Genomic DNA, 19,655 nt, shown 5'->3' with positions numbered 1-19,655 from the left:
ATGGATGATAGTATAGACATTTGTAACTTTTTCAATAAATATTATCAACAGGTTGCATATAATCTCCAAAAGTCACTGAACACTAATACTTATAATACGATACTAATGGTAAAAATTTAATATTCTGTCACTTTTGACTTCAATACAGGAGGTATTAATGTATTGGGGGAATAAAATATTGTTGAACAAATAGATTCATAGAATGAAACCCAACAGATGATGCATATTACATACTATAGTAGGTTACTTTATGTATAAACTATGAATATTTCAATATGAAAGTAATTGAGAGAGCAATTTAGAAATTATACTTTGTATTTGTATCCATATTATCCATTTAATGTATTGTGAAAAATTATTCTTTTCATAAATAAGTTATCTTTCTTTCTGTCAATTATCTTTGTATTTGTTTTATATTATCCATTCATTGTAAGCTATTGTAGAGAATAATTATCTTCATAAATAAGTTATTAGAAAGTATAAAGTAGATGACGTATGACGTACGGTACCATAAAACTAAATTCTCTTATGGTTCTTCCTATATTTATGATGATTGAAGACTTCCAGCGTTGCTCCCTTATGAATGCTTAAGGCTACTTACAATTAAAAAAACTTTTTCAAATATTTTTGCTTAGCTATCATATATTACCAGCTTTTTGTTCATAACAATTCTTGTGAAAAAACCAAGTTGCACTGTGAAAGCGATAGAACTACGTACTATGAATTCAATTGAATTTATGTGTTTGTTCTTAACAGGTACAATGGGATTCGAAATCGAAGGCAAATTGGGTGAATTCGTTGAGGAGAAAGGAGGCCTCTATTCGATCAGTGGCAATAGCAGCACAGGTTACACAGTCAACCAGCACTTGGACAAGATCACCCTGTCCAATGGCCTTGCCTGGAGTCTCGATCATTCCACCTTCTACTATATTGACTCAATGAAATATCGCATTTCCGCTTACGACTATGATATCAAGTCTGGAAGTATCAGTGAGTACTGTAGACATATTGTAATTCAACAGTACAAATATCCGTTATATTATAAATTTCACAACAATCATTTAGTTTTTATATTAGTATTGACATTCTTAAGGTTGTGCATTCAATAATTTTTTTTAACATTCTATTTCTTTTTCTAATCTATTGGACAGGTTCTTAGGACATAATCTATGCAATTGAAATATTTTTATCAGCTTCTGTTAGCTAACAATAGGGCTTCAAAAGTCACTTTTTTGTGACAGATGGTACACATACCCTACAAAAACTACTGGTCGGAAAAATTTGAGAAAAATATGCAAGTCTCATCTCCAATATAGCAAAAATTACGTCAACTTTGTTTTTGAAAATCTGAAAAAAATTAAATTTTTTATGCATTTTAAACTCCTTTTTCACATTCAATGTTCGTTCAATATACTTCAAATTCATAGCAACTTGTAGCGCTGTTCTTGATGAATAAAGTTGATGCTTAAACTTCTTTTATAGACACAATAATAGCCGCTGGTATGTGTACCTTTAAAGCACGGTTTTACGGCTGCTATGCTCGGGAATAGTACAGCTGGAGCGATGTAGCGGAATTAGTTTGTCCCTAGAGCTAATAAGCGCTCGACGTTAATAGTACAAATAAGCGTTTTATCATAAATTTTACAACTGAATTATCATTTTCATTTGATAATGATTCATCGAATTTCCATCTAGCTGTTTACCCTGTTGTCAATATTTGCAGTAGCAGAAGTCTTCGGGGTGATTTACATCATTTAATTTGGATTTTCGTTTGATAATAATTATTACCGGTAATTCATTAGCATTTGAATAAATGCAATCTCTCAGTAATTTCCATCTGTATAATGATTCTAATGATCTAAAACATGTCATGCATTAATAAAGTACAAAAAGGGTAACATGATGATATTTTTATTCCAATAAAAGTGGTAACTCTTTATAACAAATTATATGCTGTATTAGTAACTAGAAATACCGTAGGCTACATTGGATAGATCATGAAATACAACCAAAGTTTCTTGTTTTTTCTGCTCAAATATACTTGATGAACCTAAACTTTAATTTCAATAGTCAGGCACATTGTCAGTTGTATGACATCTTCGTTCTACATGAATATTTTTGCACTGAGGTGTTTGACGAATTTTGGGAAATAATGTAACCTATAGTTACTAGTTAGTGGTACTCTATAAATAAATATCGGGGACCGAGCTTCGCTCTGGAGTACAAAAGCATAAAAATTATTACGAAAGAAGAAATTACAATAACATTCATACAGATGAAATGTTCTATCTAATCACAGTAAATTGATATTAATTCCCAGAGGAATGCAAACCCTCATAAAGGCCCAGTTGCACAAAAGCCGGTTAAATTTTAATCCTGATTGAATGATCACAAAAGTTCAACAGCTGAGTCGTAATTTTGACACAGTCCCACACACATGAACTCGCTCACTCACTTCCATCACCAACAGACGACGAAATAATTACTATCCGCTGTTTTTCCAAGGATGAATAATAATTATCCTTTTAATGTCCTTCAGCGAGTTTTCCCAGAGATTAGACCTAGTGCAATCGAATCTTTATATTATAAACCTACATTGTTCTGAATTTCGTGAGAATCGTTAGAGTCGTTTTCGAGATCCGGTGAAATACAATAGTTATTTGTGCAACTAGTGCGCAAAGTGACAGTTTGCTGCACCGAAAGAAACGTTTACGCCCGAGCCGTAGGCGAGGGCGGAATGGTTTCTTGAGTGCAGCAGAGGAACTTTGCACACGTATTTCACATTAAGTTTTTCCTACAGTTACCATTGAGTATGAAAAGTGGGTAATTATGGGTAAAATTGCCTGAAATGCATCAAATGTTTTTCTGTGTAATTTTATTATTGATAAAAACCTTAATTTATTGTCAAATTGAATAAAAATGTTGTCCTTGGTTATAATCTTGGTTATCTACTTAATAATGTGCTCGTTGTGCTTCGTTGCACCTCTGCTCACTATAGCAGCCCAGTCACTGTTACCAACTTCATTTTGATTTTGCTGCACTGTTGCTCCATATAACCTACTAAGTATTTTGCGTTGCCATGTTGCAAATCTGGAGTGCAGAAAAATTTTTCCCGCACTAGAGCGGAAAAGTGATTCTTTGCGTTCTGTAATCAGTGCAGCAATGGCCACTTTTCAAGGTAAACTGTAGGAAAACATATAAACATCTAAAACATATAAACAGAAGTTGCTCGTTTAATAGTATAGGATAGTGATACTCTATATCATGTCTCTATGTCTATTTGAAGCTGAGAGTTTTGCTGGCCAGTCTCAATGTTATGTCTCTCATAAGGTACCGTATTCACTCAAACTGTTCACCCCTCATATCTGATCTTCTGTTAGAGAGCTGGCAAAAAATCCAAGTTCAAGAGCCAAAACGGGAGTATTGTTGGTACAAAACTACTAATCCTACTTCTTATTATATCATGATAATTATAATGCGTGAAAACAGAATGGATGGATAAAACTAGCAATATCTATTCAATTTCAGGCAATCCGAGAACTGTATTAGACTTCAAACAAAAAATGATACCAGGAATACCAGATGGCATGACCGTGGATTCAGAAGGAAAGCTGATTGTAGCTGTATTCGCAGGGGGTTGTGTAAGTTGAATTTTATTTTTTTTTTCACTTATTAAAATAAAATAATCTGAAAAAATTATTCAAGGTGTCATCTCTGATAATGATGTGTAAATGAATGAAAAATTTGGACATCATTCACTAAGTGACATGCACTAAGATTTTGTTGAGAAGAATAGTTCATGCAGAGCTGCAAAAGATGAACCTACATAACATGTGAGAGGTAGCCTCTATAGTACATTTCTGAGGTACAATTCAAATTACCTTTTCCAATTTCAACATCAAAAGTCTTATGCCAGCGCCACACTTTCGCCAAGTCGCTTGCCAAACGTCCAACACTATTTCTGACTTATACAGGCAAGCCAAGGCAAGCGCTGGCTTATTAGCCATCCACACTCTCGCCCTCATCTTCATTTGTTAGCACTTGGTAAGAGTGTAGAAGCCGTATCTTGATATTAGTGAGGATGAGTAAATTCTCAATGTCTAATTATTTGTCATTAATAAATGAAGTGGAGTAAATTAATAATAGCCTACAAGATTTAGAGACTTGTGTAGACTGATTTATGTGGTAGATAACTAAGGTAGGTCTATTGAGATACTGTGATTTGATTCCACATATTTATGTGTCTATTGTAGAGTGAAATTTTGATAACTCATGAGTTATCAGAAAACTGTCATTTTTAAAAATACATTTGATTTTTTCATAATATTATGATTATAATCACTTGATGGAAAGGATATTCATAAACCGTAACCACTCTTGAAAAATTGAGAGTTTTTGTTCAAAGTTTAAATTTTTTGATGAAAATAGAGATAAGTTCAATCACAGCAATCTCCAGTAAAAATCTTACTACAATCACTAGGAATCTTCTCTAAGAAGCTCTGAAGGAACTTTAACATAATTAATTCTTTCATCAATTTTTTTGTGCCTTATTAATTAATTAATTCATTTATTGATAATTTGTTTTTGTTTGAATTCACAGGTGTTAAGAATTGACCCAGATTCTGGAGATGTATTGGCAAAAATACAAGTTCCCGCACCCCAAGTGACATCGATAGCATTTGGCGGAGACAATTTCGATGAGCTCTACGTTACAACGGCCAACATCTACGCCACTCCAGAAACTCAGGAGATGTTTCCAGATGCAGGCAGTGTGTATAGGCTAACAAATCTTGGCTTCAAAGGAGTCCGAGCTAACAAAGTCAAATTGTGAACAATTATCATCAAGCGAACATTTTTAATGTTGAGCTCAGTGCTAAAATTCTTAGCTTATACACAATCCAAAAGCTTTTAACTGGACAATTTACTATGAGTTACAGTTTGAGGGTACCTAATAAATTTTATTTCATCGAGAGATAAGTGGAAGAGTCAACTTGCTTAAAATATTTATTTCATGATTTTTACACCAGCAACAATTTTATTATTACACTTTTTCAAGTTCAATGTTTATGATTCACAGGATAATTTCTTGTGATTGAGTGTGTAACTAAATAATTGAAGGTGGACACAGAGAAAAATATAATTTTTCTAAAAAAACCCTGATTTGTAACACACCTGACTATTTGCGTTTTTTTCGCTATGCATTATGAAGGATTAACAAAAATATGTGAGTTGTGAATAGAATTATTCAAAACAATAATATAATCTGTAAATCACCATTGAATAGCAGTGAAACACAGATAAGCATAGACCCTTTTTTAGAAGAATAATTGTTGTAAATCATCTAGACTAGAGTAATATATTTGTGAATATTAATGTTGGTAATGCATTATGAAGGAAAAACAATAATATTGTTATTTGCGAATAAAATTATTTGAAAGAATCATACAATCTATATTCATTCATTTTTCTGTAATCCTTATAAATCAGCATTGAATTATGATATATATAATCAAGAGTTTTGTGAGCGTTTATATAGTTGCTTTTTAGTTGAATTACAGTATTCAATATAAAACAATATCGGGGCACCAAGCTTCACTCGTTATTTTTATTTATCCATAAGCAGAACACAATTCTCTAAAATGAATGTAATAAAACATTTAACCATGAGCAACAAAAACAATACGAATTATTTGAATAATAAGGTCACTATTTTCCTTCCCAGGATTCCAGTGAGAATATTGATTTCACCAGGTCGATTAGTATAAAATCTAGAGGTGCATGACGTTTAGCTTAGATGCATTCTGTCTGAGAAAGAAGAAGAGAAATTTGCTATTGATAATACAGAGGAGCAGGACGTACACAATAATGAAGAATTTCATGGAAATGGAAAGTAGAGTTTAGACAATAAAAGTAGGGTTTAGGGCTAATAAATTCTGAATTGGTGAATTAGAGGAAAACCATGAGCTTCTAGTCATAATATCTAAAACGTGTTTAATATTGGATTAGGGAGTAGGGCCATACTATCAAAATAAAACACAATGTTTGAATCAAATAAAATATTTTTCAAAAATTTATACAATTTCGTACACAAATATAATATTAACTTACAAATTATTTTCTAAGAGTCAACAAAAGTACTGACACTCTTGTACTTGTACAAACAATATATAATATGTTCATTTCATTTGCACACACTAACACACACATAAATGGTAACCTGCTATTTCATTAAACAATTCCGTATCAACTACTGACTTATTAATGTGATGTAATTATATTGTACAGTGGCAGAAATAAATTAACATATTGGTTATGAAACTTACACGCTAAAAATAAAGAAATTATTACATTTCATGGTATATGTACAGTCAAGTGTTACTTATATGTTCAAATTTCTTCACCTGGAATGGATAACTGTAAAATATCGCCATTCAAAAGGTATCTCGTAGCATTTACATTTGTATGGTAAAGATAATGTTCAATAGTCAGAATCACCGGAGACAACTATTACAAAAAAATTTAGGGTTTTCAATGTTACCGTACTAGGTATTGAGTCTGAATAAAGGTTTAAGTTAATGGATAATACGAGCAGCCTATTATCAATGGCCTAGTACTTGATGCTTAGCTCAGATGCAATCTGTTTGAGAAAGAAAAAGAAAAATTTGCTATTGATAATATATAGGAAAAGGATCTACACAATACTGAAGAATTTTATGGAAACTGAGAGTAGGGTTTAGACAATAACTAATTAATTCTCTAATGAAGATTAATAGAGGAGAATCATGAGCTTCTTGTTAAAGTGGTCGTGGATAGAACCCAGAAAAAATTTACTTTTCAAGTATCCATCTAGATTTCTGATAAATTATTATAGAAGTATGCCAGCAAGTATTATAAAATCGTATTGAATATAATTAGGGTGAATGTAACTTACACTTGAAGAATGAGAGATCACAGATGATAGAATAATGTCATGAGTAAAAATTATAAAATTGAGATAAATTGAAGCTTTAATGAAGAGAAAATATTGTAATTTATTCATGTGAATATTACTCGAAAAAAATATTGACTTGAAATTTTGGAATTTGAACAAGTGTTGGAAATATTGTGGTAAGAAAATATATTCAAAATCAAATTATGATAGATATCATCAAATTATGATGATAGAACAAAAATATATTCAATCAAGATCTAGTTTTGTGAAGATATATATGTTTGAAAGAGTCACTTGTTAAGTGATATGTTTTAGAATATTTCAGAAATATCTCATATAACATTGATCCTGTTTCCTGTTGATTGCAGATGGGTAAGGGCAAACTCGATTATATTTTCAGTTACTATTTGGTCCCCGATTTATTAATTTTAGTCTGATCGTAAAAAAACTTCAATCAATTCATAACTTCAACGTAATAGACTTAGTATTGATACTATTACTGTTATATTCTTCAATCAAAAATTGATGTTAATTTTTCGAAAATGACACTGAGGATACGGATAATTTTATAAACAGAACAAAAATTTATCTCTTATGTGACCTTTATCTGGTTGTAATAAATTTCTATCTAGAAAGTATATGGAAGTATCTTGTAAGTATCTGAAAGTTATATGCAAGAATTCTAAAATAAACATTGCTAAAGATCTTTCATCTTGTCCCTGAGGATTTTTCGATTTGAATAAATTTATTATGAAATTAAGTGAATTATCTAAATAATATACATGACTAGTTGGTAATGGGTTCGTAAATTCAAAGTATTCTGATAAAATCTAAAATGTTGGTCAAATTGGACATAAGAATAGAGATTGCTACGAATCCTTGTTAATTGTCAATTTTAAATTGGAATAACAGAAGTTCTTGAACACGAGTATTTCAATAAATATTCCTGCATGGTCTAATTCACAATGCCAATTTTAAAAACTTCAGGGTAGTTGATATTGACGTTGAAAATAGAAATATTATATTTTTCAAATTAGAGCACTTAGCTCTCTCTAATTTCATAATTTATAAACTTTTCCACTTAAAAACTATAAGAACTTATATCACAGATTATCTTATTATGTCAGCTTAATTTTTTCCAATTATTATAAATACAGTACATCAAAGAGACAGCCAACAAGTATAAAAATAGCCAAGTAGCAAACTCACATAATATTATTATTAACCTTCAATCTAACAATAAATTTTATATTATTCTTATGTAATATTCCACAAAAACATTACAAGTTTGATAATATAAATATTCTATGTGATCTACGGAGAAGTTTGTAGATACAATATTTATGCATATTTTTATTTTAAAAAACTATATAACAACAATTAACAATAATCTCATCTTTTAAAATGTATGATAAACTCTAACAATTTTCAAGATATTGTAAAAGATGGAGTCTTCACGGTTTATGGGTATTTTCAATAGAGTTTCAATATTAATCAATTATCAATTGGAGTATATTTTATCAATTTTTTATATTACCGTATTAGGTTATTCAATGGTATTACGATCATTTGGTATGAAACGGAATTATACTAAATCTTCTAATAGCTCGTTTAAAAATATTTACTGTATTTCCATTAATAACGGGTAGACATCTATTCACAGAAGTAAAAAAATAATATTTACAAAACTGACGAGTTTCCGAATGCATTATTTACAGTACATTTCTCGCACTAACTTATAGAAATCTGTATTGTGATGTATCTTGAATACTCTTATAATAACAGAATAGTGGATATTATTATCTTATCTTATTTTACAATTATTTTTTTCCATGATGTGATATTGTTTTCAAATATTTCTTCCAAGTCAACCAACGTACATGAATGATTATAATTTGAAACCACTTGGTCCAGAACCTGCATGAAACGTTTTCAAAGAGTATTTACTAATTATTGTTATTTTTATAAACTCAAAATAGGATTCAATACTTTGCAGGATTCCGAAACAGAATTATTTACATGAAGTTATCATACATAAATCACAAACACTAGTGATGTGTAGTTTTTACAGAACATTGACAAAAAGAGTGCTCCGAAAAGTTTAGACAATATACCGTAATGAATGTGAATATAACAATAAATTTTGACAAAACTGTACCTGATAAACAATATCAAATCTAATCAAATTTATTTTTTCATTTCACGGTATTATATAATAAAAATAAAAATTTACTATATTACAAATGGAAACAAGTAGGTTATATATTTCATTTTTTCTATAATCCAACATGAATTCTCAAAGAAGCCTAAACTTTCTAATACCGTACCTACATGTTTTATCAAATATTATTATTTGGTGGTTCAAATCCCACCAAAAATTCTAGAACTAATAAGGTTTTTCAAAAACTTGTTTCCATTGATGAGATTTAAACTACGGTACCCGGCAAGGTCCAACTAACTGTTTATTAAAATGGAATGACAATGTGGTTTTTGTTTGGAAATTTAATTCAAAACTCAAGATTTTCAAAAAACAAAATATCGAGAACAACAACTCATACAAAATAGCTATTGGAATGACAGAGAGTTTTCATTCACGCTTTTGCTAAGAATAATGTAAGCTACAAGGGAGGATTCCACTGATCTCAGAAATGTTTACCAATTCAACACATCATATTATTTACACCATTAGTGATTATTACTAAATCATTAGTGATGTGTGTAGACTTGAAACATTAGACTAAGTTCTCGATCGGGAGTTGAAATTTCTTTCACATTCTAATTTAATCAATAATCTATAAATTTCTAGAAACTTCCAACCTCCTTGTTCGACCTGACCTTGCCCGACCTCCTTGTTCGACCTGACCTTGACCGACCTCCTTGTTCGACCTGACCTTGCCCGACCTCCTTGTTCGACCTGACCTTGACCGACCTCCTTGTTCGATTAATTTGATGTTGGTTTGTTACTACATTTTTGAATTCGTATTATTAATAAAACTTTTTTATACAAATATTCTGATCAGAAATCAAATACCAAATAATTATTAGAAGCTATTTAATTAACTCCAACATCATCTTTCCTAGTTTCACAAAAAGGATAGCGTTACTGCTGTCAATCAACAATATTGACTTAATGATTATTGTCATCCTTCCATGCACTGCTCAGTTCCCTATCTTTGAACAAACTTGTTTATTAAGCACTAGAAGTTTCAAATTTGATCAACATCAATCAATTATCAATCAATCGGTGCTTTCAAAACTCAATCAGTGTTCTAAGACTCTACTGGGTTGCTTTAAAATCATTACAACTTGAGCACTTCCATAACTTTACTAATCATCACATGTCGACGAATTTGAGTTTTTAATCACTCTCCATATTGGTTCAGAATAAGCTGAATGTGACTTTTCCTCTTTGATTATTATGTTCGGAACCTTTTTACTAGCTTTTTATCTATCTTATTACAAGCTTTTGTGAGTCAGAACAGGCATTAAAGCCTAAACCTTGAATGTAAAAAAGAAGAAGACCTTTTTATCGATTGTTCACACTAGAAACATTCTAGAAATATCAAAATAAATATTGATCAATTTCTAATTCAGAGTTACTCCAACGAGTTTACAACGCAGATGTTATGTCTAAGAGGATACTACATTTTCACTACAGCATGTTGAGTCTGAATGAATATACTCCATTCCCAGCATTACCTTAATAAATCCGGCGTAACAGTTAGTTTTCGACTTTTATCCTGGTCAGAGTTCGAGAAACTTCTGAGAAATGCTGATGAATATTTCATTCTCGCCACCTATCAATCGCCTGATTTACTCGTTAGTTAACAACTTGTATTAGCAAATCCTGGTCGGGTTTCAATAAAATGCTGTATCTTGATATTTCAATATGATGATACTTCATCCTCGTCATTTTTGAACCTGATTTATGAATTGATTTGCAACGTTTTGTTGCAGATCCTGGTTGAGTGAACGCTGAGTGGATCATTTTAAAGTGCTCCAACCAGGAAAACGTTCATCGGTAGTCAGACCTTGCTCTCGGGGCCTTCAGCGGTGTGCTTGAACGAGCGCCGTATCCTGGCCAGGTGTAGAGCGCAGATGTGACCATAGCTCTTATTGTACCACTCGGGTGTTCGGCCTCTGTTGGTTCAAAAGCAAACAAAATATGATAACGGGAGAATTTGAGAAAATCACAATGAAGAGAAAAAAGATTCATATTACTGATGACTCAGTAACAATACAGTACAGTGAGTTAAATATAGAAGTATTTCGTTGTTGGTTATCCATCTTGTTTTCACTAATATTCTTACTATTGTGTTTTCATAACAAGTGAAAAAAACACTCCCATTGCTGGCGACGACCGTTTCGTGCTGGTGTTGCACATTCTCAAGCCGAAACGGTCGTCACCACACCAAAATATGTGAGTGTTTTTTTCCACTTTAAAGTTATGAAAATACATTAGTAATAGAAGTATTTGTTACACATTATAGTCTGCTATTGCTACCTGGTCGAGGGTTCGAATCCCGCCGTCTGATTATCTCATCAAATCACCCGTGCACTTTCCATTACCCACGCACAAGCAGAATGCTCACATGGCACCATCCGCATTAAAAACCGGAATACAAGCCTAGTTTTCATGCAGGCATCATATCTCCAAAAAAGAAAATGAAAGATTATTTAGAAATATATTACATTCTAAAAATTTCAAAGCCCTTTGTAACACAAGGACGGTACAGTTATATTCAAATTTCAAATTTCTGGACTATCCACAATCTATAAAATTCTACTCGGAAAGAAGAAGATTCCTATTTTCAAACATATCAGCTCGAGTTCCTTGAAACAACTAACTAAACCGCTGTCAAGACATAAATAATATGAAATCTTCAATGCTTCTCAAATTAGGTTTTATCCTCAGCAAGAAAATAATTGATTAGCTAATTAATTGGGAAATATTATAGTACATGTAATGTAGTACTTGTACTTGGCATTTTCAAGCGATTAAAAACCCTTTCATGATGTTAATACCAACTAATAATATCCAAAAATGAAAACGTTTCTTCAAGTTCGTCATACTTTGATTCTGATTTAAACTGGAAAATTTCAGTCACTAAATATTTTCTAGTCATTACAGTGTATTCCACATGATTCAAAACTTACTTGGTGTCGACCCTGGACAGATGCATGATGCGAGATCGACCCGAACCGCAGGGCTCGATGAGATACCTTGAGGCGAGCACAATTCCCCTGATGCCACTGCCCAGGTTGCTGCTGTCCGCGTGCTCCACCGATGTCTCAACTATCACACACGCTCCTTTGCCCAGCTCTGTCCTCCACGTTCTGTGAACAATACACACTGCTGTAAAGATAAACTGTTCATAGGTATTTTGAATGTCTTGAGCGTAGCAATAATGCATTCTTGTCAAATATAATTTAAATACCCACGCAATACATGAAAAAACTTTACAAATACATGACTCATATAATATCTTCAATGCTTCTCAAATTAAGCTTTATCCCCAGCAAGAAAATAATTGATTAGCTAATATTAATGGGAAAGCGATTTAATACATGTTGTCGATAGTCATTTACAGAGAGAAAAGCTTGGAATTGCTGCGGTACTATGGGAACCGAACTTGTTCTCGTGAATGAACCATTATCATCAATCTATTCTTGATATTTTCAAATGTATTTTGTATAATGTTTGATGGTTCAGTCTTGAGAAAAAGCTTCAAATTTCTGTGTTCTTATGAGGACTGAGCTTTTTCTCATGAATGAACCATTATGATCTTTCTATATGTTCTATATTTTGGACAGAAAAGAAACTGTGGTGAAAAGTGAACCTGACCCCACTTCAAACAGTTTAATACCCTGTTGACAAAATCATGATTAAATACCACGGGAACCAATAAGAGATGGCTTCTTTGAAAGGAGGGCTCCTCTGATTGGCATTCAATTATTAAAATTCAACAGACTTCTGTGCAACCGGGCTTTAATTTTAATCTTAATTTTTTAATGGAATGGTTGAGGGATTAACTGCTTTCTTTCTCTCCCAACCATTTTAATTGCGATTGCTTGTAAAAATATGAGTGAATAGATTAAGCAATTTATTAAAAACACGCAAGAACATAATACATGTTATGTTCCACCGATAGCCTGAACTTATCTCTCATCTTCAGTCAACCGAAAAGTAAAGTAATAAAGAAATTGATAGACCACAGACCATTGAGTATACAGGTAAAAGCGCTCAAAATTTACTAGTAATCATATTCTAATGTACTGAATGTATTTGTGTATATTATTTTCCCACAGTTCCTCCTAGTTTGATTCTGATTTAAACTGGAAAATTTCAGTCACTAAATATTTTCTAGTCATTACAGTGTATTCCACATGATTCAAAACTTACTTGGTGTCGACCCTGGACAGATGCATGATGCGAGATCGACCCGAACCGCAGGGCTCGATGAGATACCTTGAGGCGAGCACAATTCCCCTGATGCCACTGCCCAGGTTGCTGCTGTCCGCGTGCTCCACCGATGTCTCAACTATCACACACGCTCCTTTGCCCAGCTCTGTCCTCCACGTTCTGTGAACAATACACACTGCTGTAAAGATAAACTGTTCATAGGTATTTTGAATGCCTTGAGCCTAGCAATAATGCATTCTTGTAAATATAATTTAAATACCCACGCAATGCATGATAAAACTTTACAAATACATGACTCATATAATATCTTCAATGCTTCTCAAATTAAGCTTTATCCCCAGCAAGAAAATAATTGATTAGCTAATATTAATGGGAAAGCGATTTAATACATGTTGTCGATAGTCATTTACAGAGAGAAAAGCTTGGAATTGCTGCGGTACTATGGGAACCGAACTTGTTCTCGTGAATGAACCATTATCATCAATCTATTCTTGATATTTTCAAATGTATTTTGTATAATGTTTGATGGTTCAGTCTTGAGAAAAAGCTTCAAATTTCTGTGTTCTTATGAGGACTGAGCTTTTTCTCATGAATGAACCATTATGATCTTTCTATATGTTCTATATTTTGGACAGAAAAGAAACTGTGGTGAAAAGTGAACCTGACCCCACTTCAAACAGTTTAATACCCTGTTGACAAAATCATTATTAAATACCACGGGAACCAAAAAGAGATGGCTTCTTTGAAAGGAGGGCTCCTCTGATTGGAATTCTATTATTAAAATTCAACAGACTTCTGTGCTACTGGGCTTTAATTTTAATCTTAATTTTTTTAATGGAATGGTTGAGGGTTGATAGTTGATTAACTGCTTTCTTTCTCTCCCAACCATTTTAATTGCGATTGCTTGTAAAAATATGAGTGAATAGATTAAGCAATTTATTAAAAACACGCAAGAACATAATACATGTTATGTTCCACCGATAGCCTAACCTTATCTCACATCTTCAAGTCAACCGGAAAGTAAAGTAATAAAAAAATTCTGGGAACCCCAGACCATTGGGTATACAGGTAAAAAGCGCTCAAAATTTACTAGTAATCATATTCTAATGTACTGAATGTATTTGTGTATATTCTTTTCCCACAGTTCCTCCTAGTTTATAGAATTTTATTTGAAGGAGGGTTTTAGCTACCTTTTGTACATTTTCTGCAACTTTCTCACTTTTTTAAATTCTTAACTTGTATTTCTCGCGACTGAACCATCTATGAACCCACCTTAGCACACAGTAATCCTTGGCGGGCAGCGGCGGCATACTGGCAGTGATGTAATGGAAGACCTCGGCCTGTGCCTCCAGCTTGGCGACCTGGCGCCACTTGAGCAGACTGGAGTCCCAGAGGTGGCGCTCCCTGAGCACGCGGTGCAGCAGCTCTGTGGGTGGCGCCTCCACTTCGGTGCTCACGCGCCACAGGCGCAGAGGGTGGCCGTCGCCCACCTTCTTGTAGGCCATCTCCACCTCCAGGCCGTTCGACACTGTCACCCAGCCGCGGCTTCTTCACACAAATCACTCATTGTTATTGATATTATAGTTTGAGTAGTTCAAATACATTAAAAACCAAATTACAATTTTGAATTTTTGCACTTTAGAGTAGAAGAAGTTTTCAACACAATTAGTAAACCAAGCAATAGCAAATGATATATTATTTTCATGATATATTATAGTTTATACTATTTTGACATTATTATGATCTAAGTTAAGGAGGCAGTTGTGGGTTTCGATCTGTTGTCTCCAAGAGATATTGTGAATAATCTATCTTCTTCTATATATACTGTATATAAGCGAAATGGCACTCACTGACTGACTGACTGACTGACTGACTCACTCACTCACTCACTCGCAGAACTAAAAATCTACCGGACCAAAAATGTTCAAATTTGGTAGGTATGTTCAGTTGGCCCTTTAGAGGCGCACTAAGAAATCTTTTGGCAATATTTTAACTCTGAGGGTGGTTTTTAAGGGTTTAAAGTTCGTCTTTTAGCATGTATATTCTTCTTATTCTCTTAATTATAATTGAAAAATGTCCATACCATATGTTAATATAGAACTATAATCTAGAGAGAGTACCTCTTCGAAACAGTTGTTAACTGGTAACTAAATTAATAATTTTGTCAGGTTGGCATTAAGTTGAGTTGACTTTGTTAGGTTGGCACCAAGTTGAAGATTGAAATGCATTTATCGCGGAAAAATTGATTGGGCACTGCTTCTTCAATCAGAGCTATTCCTGGGAATATTATATTACTGGCCGTCAGGCTCGCTTCGCTCGCCATATCCGTTTAGCCAGACGTTTAGTCTGGACCCCCGACTGGATCGTCCTAACATATGATAAAAATGCTCAAATGAAAAATGCAGGCGAGCGAAGCGATCCTGCTGATCTCATTCTCGGACGATCCAGTCGGGGGTCCAGGGGGCGGAGCCCCCTGGCTAGACGGATATGGCGAGCGAAGCGAGCCTGACGGCTAGTTAAATAAATAAATGTAGTGAAATCTATTATTATTGACGTTATAATTTAAGAAGTTCAACTCTATAGTTATACATTACAATTTCAATATTTTCACGTACTTTTAAAGCAGTTAGTTTTGATATCAGTAACTAATTCAAGGAAACACGTACTTGATCGCTATCAAAATGCATTAACAAAATAACACTGTTATCAAAAATGTTACAGGATTGTTCCTTATTTGGGGGGGGTTGAGAGGTGGTGATATTCCTTGATTGCTATCAAAATACATTTACGAAATAACACTGTTATCAGAGATGCTCTAGGATTGTTCCCCATTTTATGGGGTGGAAAGGTGGTGGTGGGACAGATAATATGACGGACATGTGTGGCATGCACAATTCTAGGCCGTTGTCATCCGTGATCGGATCGGAGTGGGATCGGAACGCTGCATGATAAGTGTTTCCCTGGCTTTATAGATTTATAGAAGTTTTGAGTGAATAGGAAAGACAACATATGTGTTTTAATACATTGAAATTTGTTCAAATTTTTATTACAACGGATCCATTTGTAACGTTCCTTTCTTAAGGAGACAAGATAAAAACTGTGGGAAATTGGAAAATTGGTATACGGTAAAAAGCGCTCAAAATTTACTAGTAATCATATTCTAATGTACTGAATGTATTTGTGTATATTCTTTTCCCACAGTTCCTCCTAGTTTATAGAATTTTATTTGAAGGAGGGTTTTAGCTTACCTTTTGTACATTTTCTGCAACTTTCTCACTTTTTTCTATTCTTAACTTTCATTTCTAGTCACTGAACCATCTAAACATGATAAAGGATATTACTACTCACCTTAGCACACAGTAATCCTTGGCGGGCAGCGGCGGCATACTGGCGGTGATGTAATGGAAGACCTCGGCCTGTGCCTCCAGCTTGGCGACCTGGCGCCACTTGAGCAGACTGGAGTCCCAGAGGTGGCGCTCCCTGAGCACGCGGTGCAGCAGCTCTGTGGGTGGCGCCTCCACTTCGGTGCTCACGCGCCACAGGCGCAGAGGGTGGCCGTCGCCCACCTTCTTGTAGGCCATCTCCACCTCCAGGCCGTTCGACACTGTCACCCAGCCGCGGCTCCTTCACACAAATCACTCATTGTTATTGAGATTATAGTTTGAGTAGTTCAAATACATTAAAAACCAAATTACAATTTTGAATTTTTGCACTTTAGAGTAGAAGAAGTTTTCAACACAATTAGTAAACCAAGCAATAGCAAATGATATATTATTATATTATTTTCATGATATATAATTTATAGTATTTTGACATTATTATGATCTAAGTTAAGGAGGCAGTTGTGGGTTTCGATCTGTTGTCTCCAAAGAGATATTGTAAATAATTAAATAAATAAAAATAAATAAATAAATGAATAAATGTAGTGGAATCTATTGTTATTGACGTTATAATTTAAGAAGTTCAACTCTATAGCTGTTATACATTATAATTTCAATATTTTCACGTACTTTTAAAGCAGTTAGTTTTGATATCAGTAACTAATTCAAGGAAACACCTATTTGATTGCTATCAAAATTCATTTACAAATAACACTGTTATCAAAAATGTTACAGGATTGTTCCCTATTTGGGGGGGGGAGGGGTTGAGAGGTGGTGATATTCCTTGATTGCTATCAAAATACATTTACGAAATAACACTGTTATCAGAGATGCTCTAGGATTGTTCCCCATTTTATGGGGTGGAAAGGTGGTGGTGGGACAGATCATATTATGACGGACATGAGTGGCATGCACAATTATGTGTGTTGTCATACATGATAGGATCGTAGTGGGATCGGAACGCTGCATGATAAGTGTTTCCCTGGCTTTATAGATTTATAGAAGTTTTGAGTGAATAGGAAAGACAACATATGTGTTTTTAATACATTGAAATTTGTTCAAATTTTTATTACAACGGATCCATTTGTAACGTTCCTTTCTTAAGGAGACAAGATAAAAACTTGTATCAAGGTATTATCTCTGAAACGAGACTACTTTTTACATATTTATTTATTTATTGGATAGAGCAAACAATACACTAGTCGGAAAAGAATCATCAAATGAGAATATTGAGTCTCATGTACAAGCTTCGTTAAAAAAAACAAATTGTGAAATTGACTACATTTTATTCATTCATTCATCTCAACATTTGATTTTTCTTGGATACTTCAATCACATCAGTAATCACTCAACAAATGTCATAACAATGCTAATGGCATAAACACTTTAAATCAAGTTTCGCTTTGCCAATAAGATTATTTTTTGTAGAACGACTCATTTATCTTCGTATGGAAAAGTTCCAAAGCATGTGTTAGTGAACTTGAAATTGAAGAAAGATTTTTTCAATATGATTTATTCAAAATTCATACATACAATATGAAAATTTAAGATTGAATTCAATCATAATCATGGCCTTTAATAATCTCTTCTGGAATAATAGAATCATGAAATTGATAGTGCCAGTATACAAGTAGAGTGAAACAGAAGTTGAATGACATATAAGTTGGACTGACTCACTTGTCTCGGGCTTCTTTGAGTAGAGCAGTGGTGCAGGCCTGCATGTAACCACGCCAGTCCTGCTGCATCTCAGCACCCAGCTCCTCCAGCGCCACCGGGATGCTCTCCTCCATGTAGCTGAATCTGCACTGGCTCAACATTTCCTCGCACACCTAAAACATCACAAAAATGAAAATGTTGAAAATATGCTTCATTTTGGGGTATTGGACGTTGAAAGTCATCATCATTCCAACAAAAAATAGATTGGATTGTTTGTCATTTGTTATGCATAATTGACATTAAAAGTTGAAGGATTAGGTCTCAATATAAAGGAGTTCCCCTTAAGGCATTTTGAGGAGGGAAGTCACGGTGCTTTCACATGAGCTTTAAAAGACAAAATTAGGAAATTGAAGATGTTTTGGGCAATAGCCTGATTTTTCCTTTCCCGACTATTGTATTGTTTGCTCTATCCAATAAATAAATAAAAGAGGCCTCACGTCACCGCTTTTGAATACAACGGAGTTCATGTTTCGAGCGGTCAGTAGTGCGGTACTACAATCACTATAGTCCATACAAAATTACTTTTGACTTGGAGGGACACAGCGTGATGTTGCCGTTCTAAACCGGCCAGCGTTCTCTGATGATTTCTGGTGAGTGCTCTACAGTGAGGTACTAGTTATAATGGCAGTGAATAAAGATAGAAGAACAGCGTTGCCTTGCCTCTGCATTAATTAATTATATTTCTACATTGCCAAAAACAGATTTGGCATCGTTGCGGAGCTATAAAAGGATAGTAATACCTTCTTTATCGAATGATAGACAAGGATAGCAACATCAAAGTTAACCAAATACTGTCATTATAACGTGGACCTCACTATAGTGCTCATACTCCACATACGAAGTTTCCTGTCTGAAAGCAATGAGTCGACTGAGTCTAATCGACAAATTGGCAACTGCGCTTCTACCTATGACTCTACTCATCACTGCAATTGGCTGATCTCCCCCCATTTCTCTGCGCCGCATATTCCTCCAAGTCAAAAGTAATTTTGTATGGACTATAGATATAAAGCTCTAAACGAGAAGTAGCGCGGCTTCACTCCCCAAAATGCCTTATGTGGAGCACCATACATGGAGACCTCTTCCCTCTTCTCTATGCACAAACCCTTAGACTGAATTTAGGTACTCCAGATTCAATCTTCAATTGAGAAATATAGTTGACGGATGCAAATTTATAACATTGAGATGAAAGTAATGGAAAACGAAA

At 33.9% G+C, this 19,655-nt stretch overlaps 2 protein-coding genes across 6 annotated transcripts in view; one reads left to right on the top strand and one right to left on the bottom strand.

Annotated features, from left to right (window-relative positions):
* Window positions 1–641: 641 nt before the first annotated feature.
* On the top strand, window positions 642–5,443 carry LOC111064168 (regucalcin). The gene is made up of 3 exons (XM_039432128.1): window positions 642–990; window positions 3,529–3,641; window positions 4,601–5,443. Exons 1-3 carry the CDS (start codon window positions 720–722, stop codon window positions 4,829–4,831), a joined length of 615 nt encoding a protein of 204 aa, XP_039288062.1. The 5' UTR covers window positions 642–719; the 3' UTR covers window positions 4,832–5,443.
* A 598-nt stretch (window positions 5,444–6,041) lies between these two features.
* LOC111064370 (rho GTPase-activating protein 7) overlaps window positions 6,042–19,655 on the bottom strand; it is a 213,084-nt gene continuing 199,470 nt past the window's right edge. For 3 of the 5 annotated variants that reach the window (XM_039432125.1, XM_039432126.1, XM_039432127.1), the window contains 4 exons: window positions 18,413–18,564; window positions 16,704–16,979; window positions 13,335–13,514; window positions 9,967–11,071 (listed from right to left, as the gene is read on the bottom strand). In XM_039432125.1, the coding sequence (XP_039288059.1) occupies window positions 10,957–11,071; window positions 13,335–13,514; window positions 16,704–16,979; window positions 18,413–18,564 (723 nt within the window). In that variant the 3' untranslated portion in view covers window positions 9,967–10,956. Of the gene's footprint in view, window positions 9,805–9,850; window positions 11,072–13,334; window positions 13,515–16,703; window positions 16,980–18,412; window positions 18,565–19,655 lie in introns of those variants that run through there. The other 2 variants (XM_039432123.1, XM_039432124.1) reach the window with 2 other exon arrangements.

This window comes from Nilaparvata lugens, chromosome 7 (genome assembly GCF_014356525.2).
Source record: "Nilaparvata lugens isolate BPH chromosome 7, ASM1435652v1, whole genome shotgun sequence".
Classification (NCBI taxonomy): domain Eukaryota; kingdom Metazoa; phylum Arthropoda; class Insecta; order Hemiptera; family Delphacidae; genus Nilaparvata; species Nilaparvata lugens.
The sequence above is the reverse complement of the archived record's forward strand: the minus strand, read 5'-3'. Positions and strand labels throughout refer to the sequence as shown.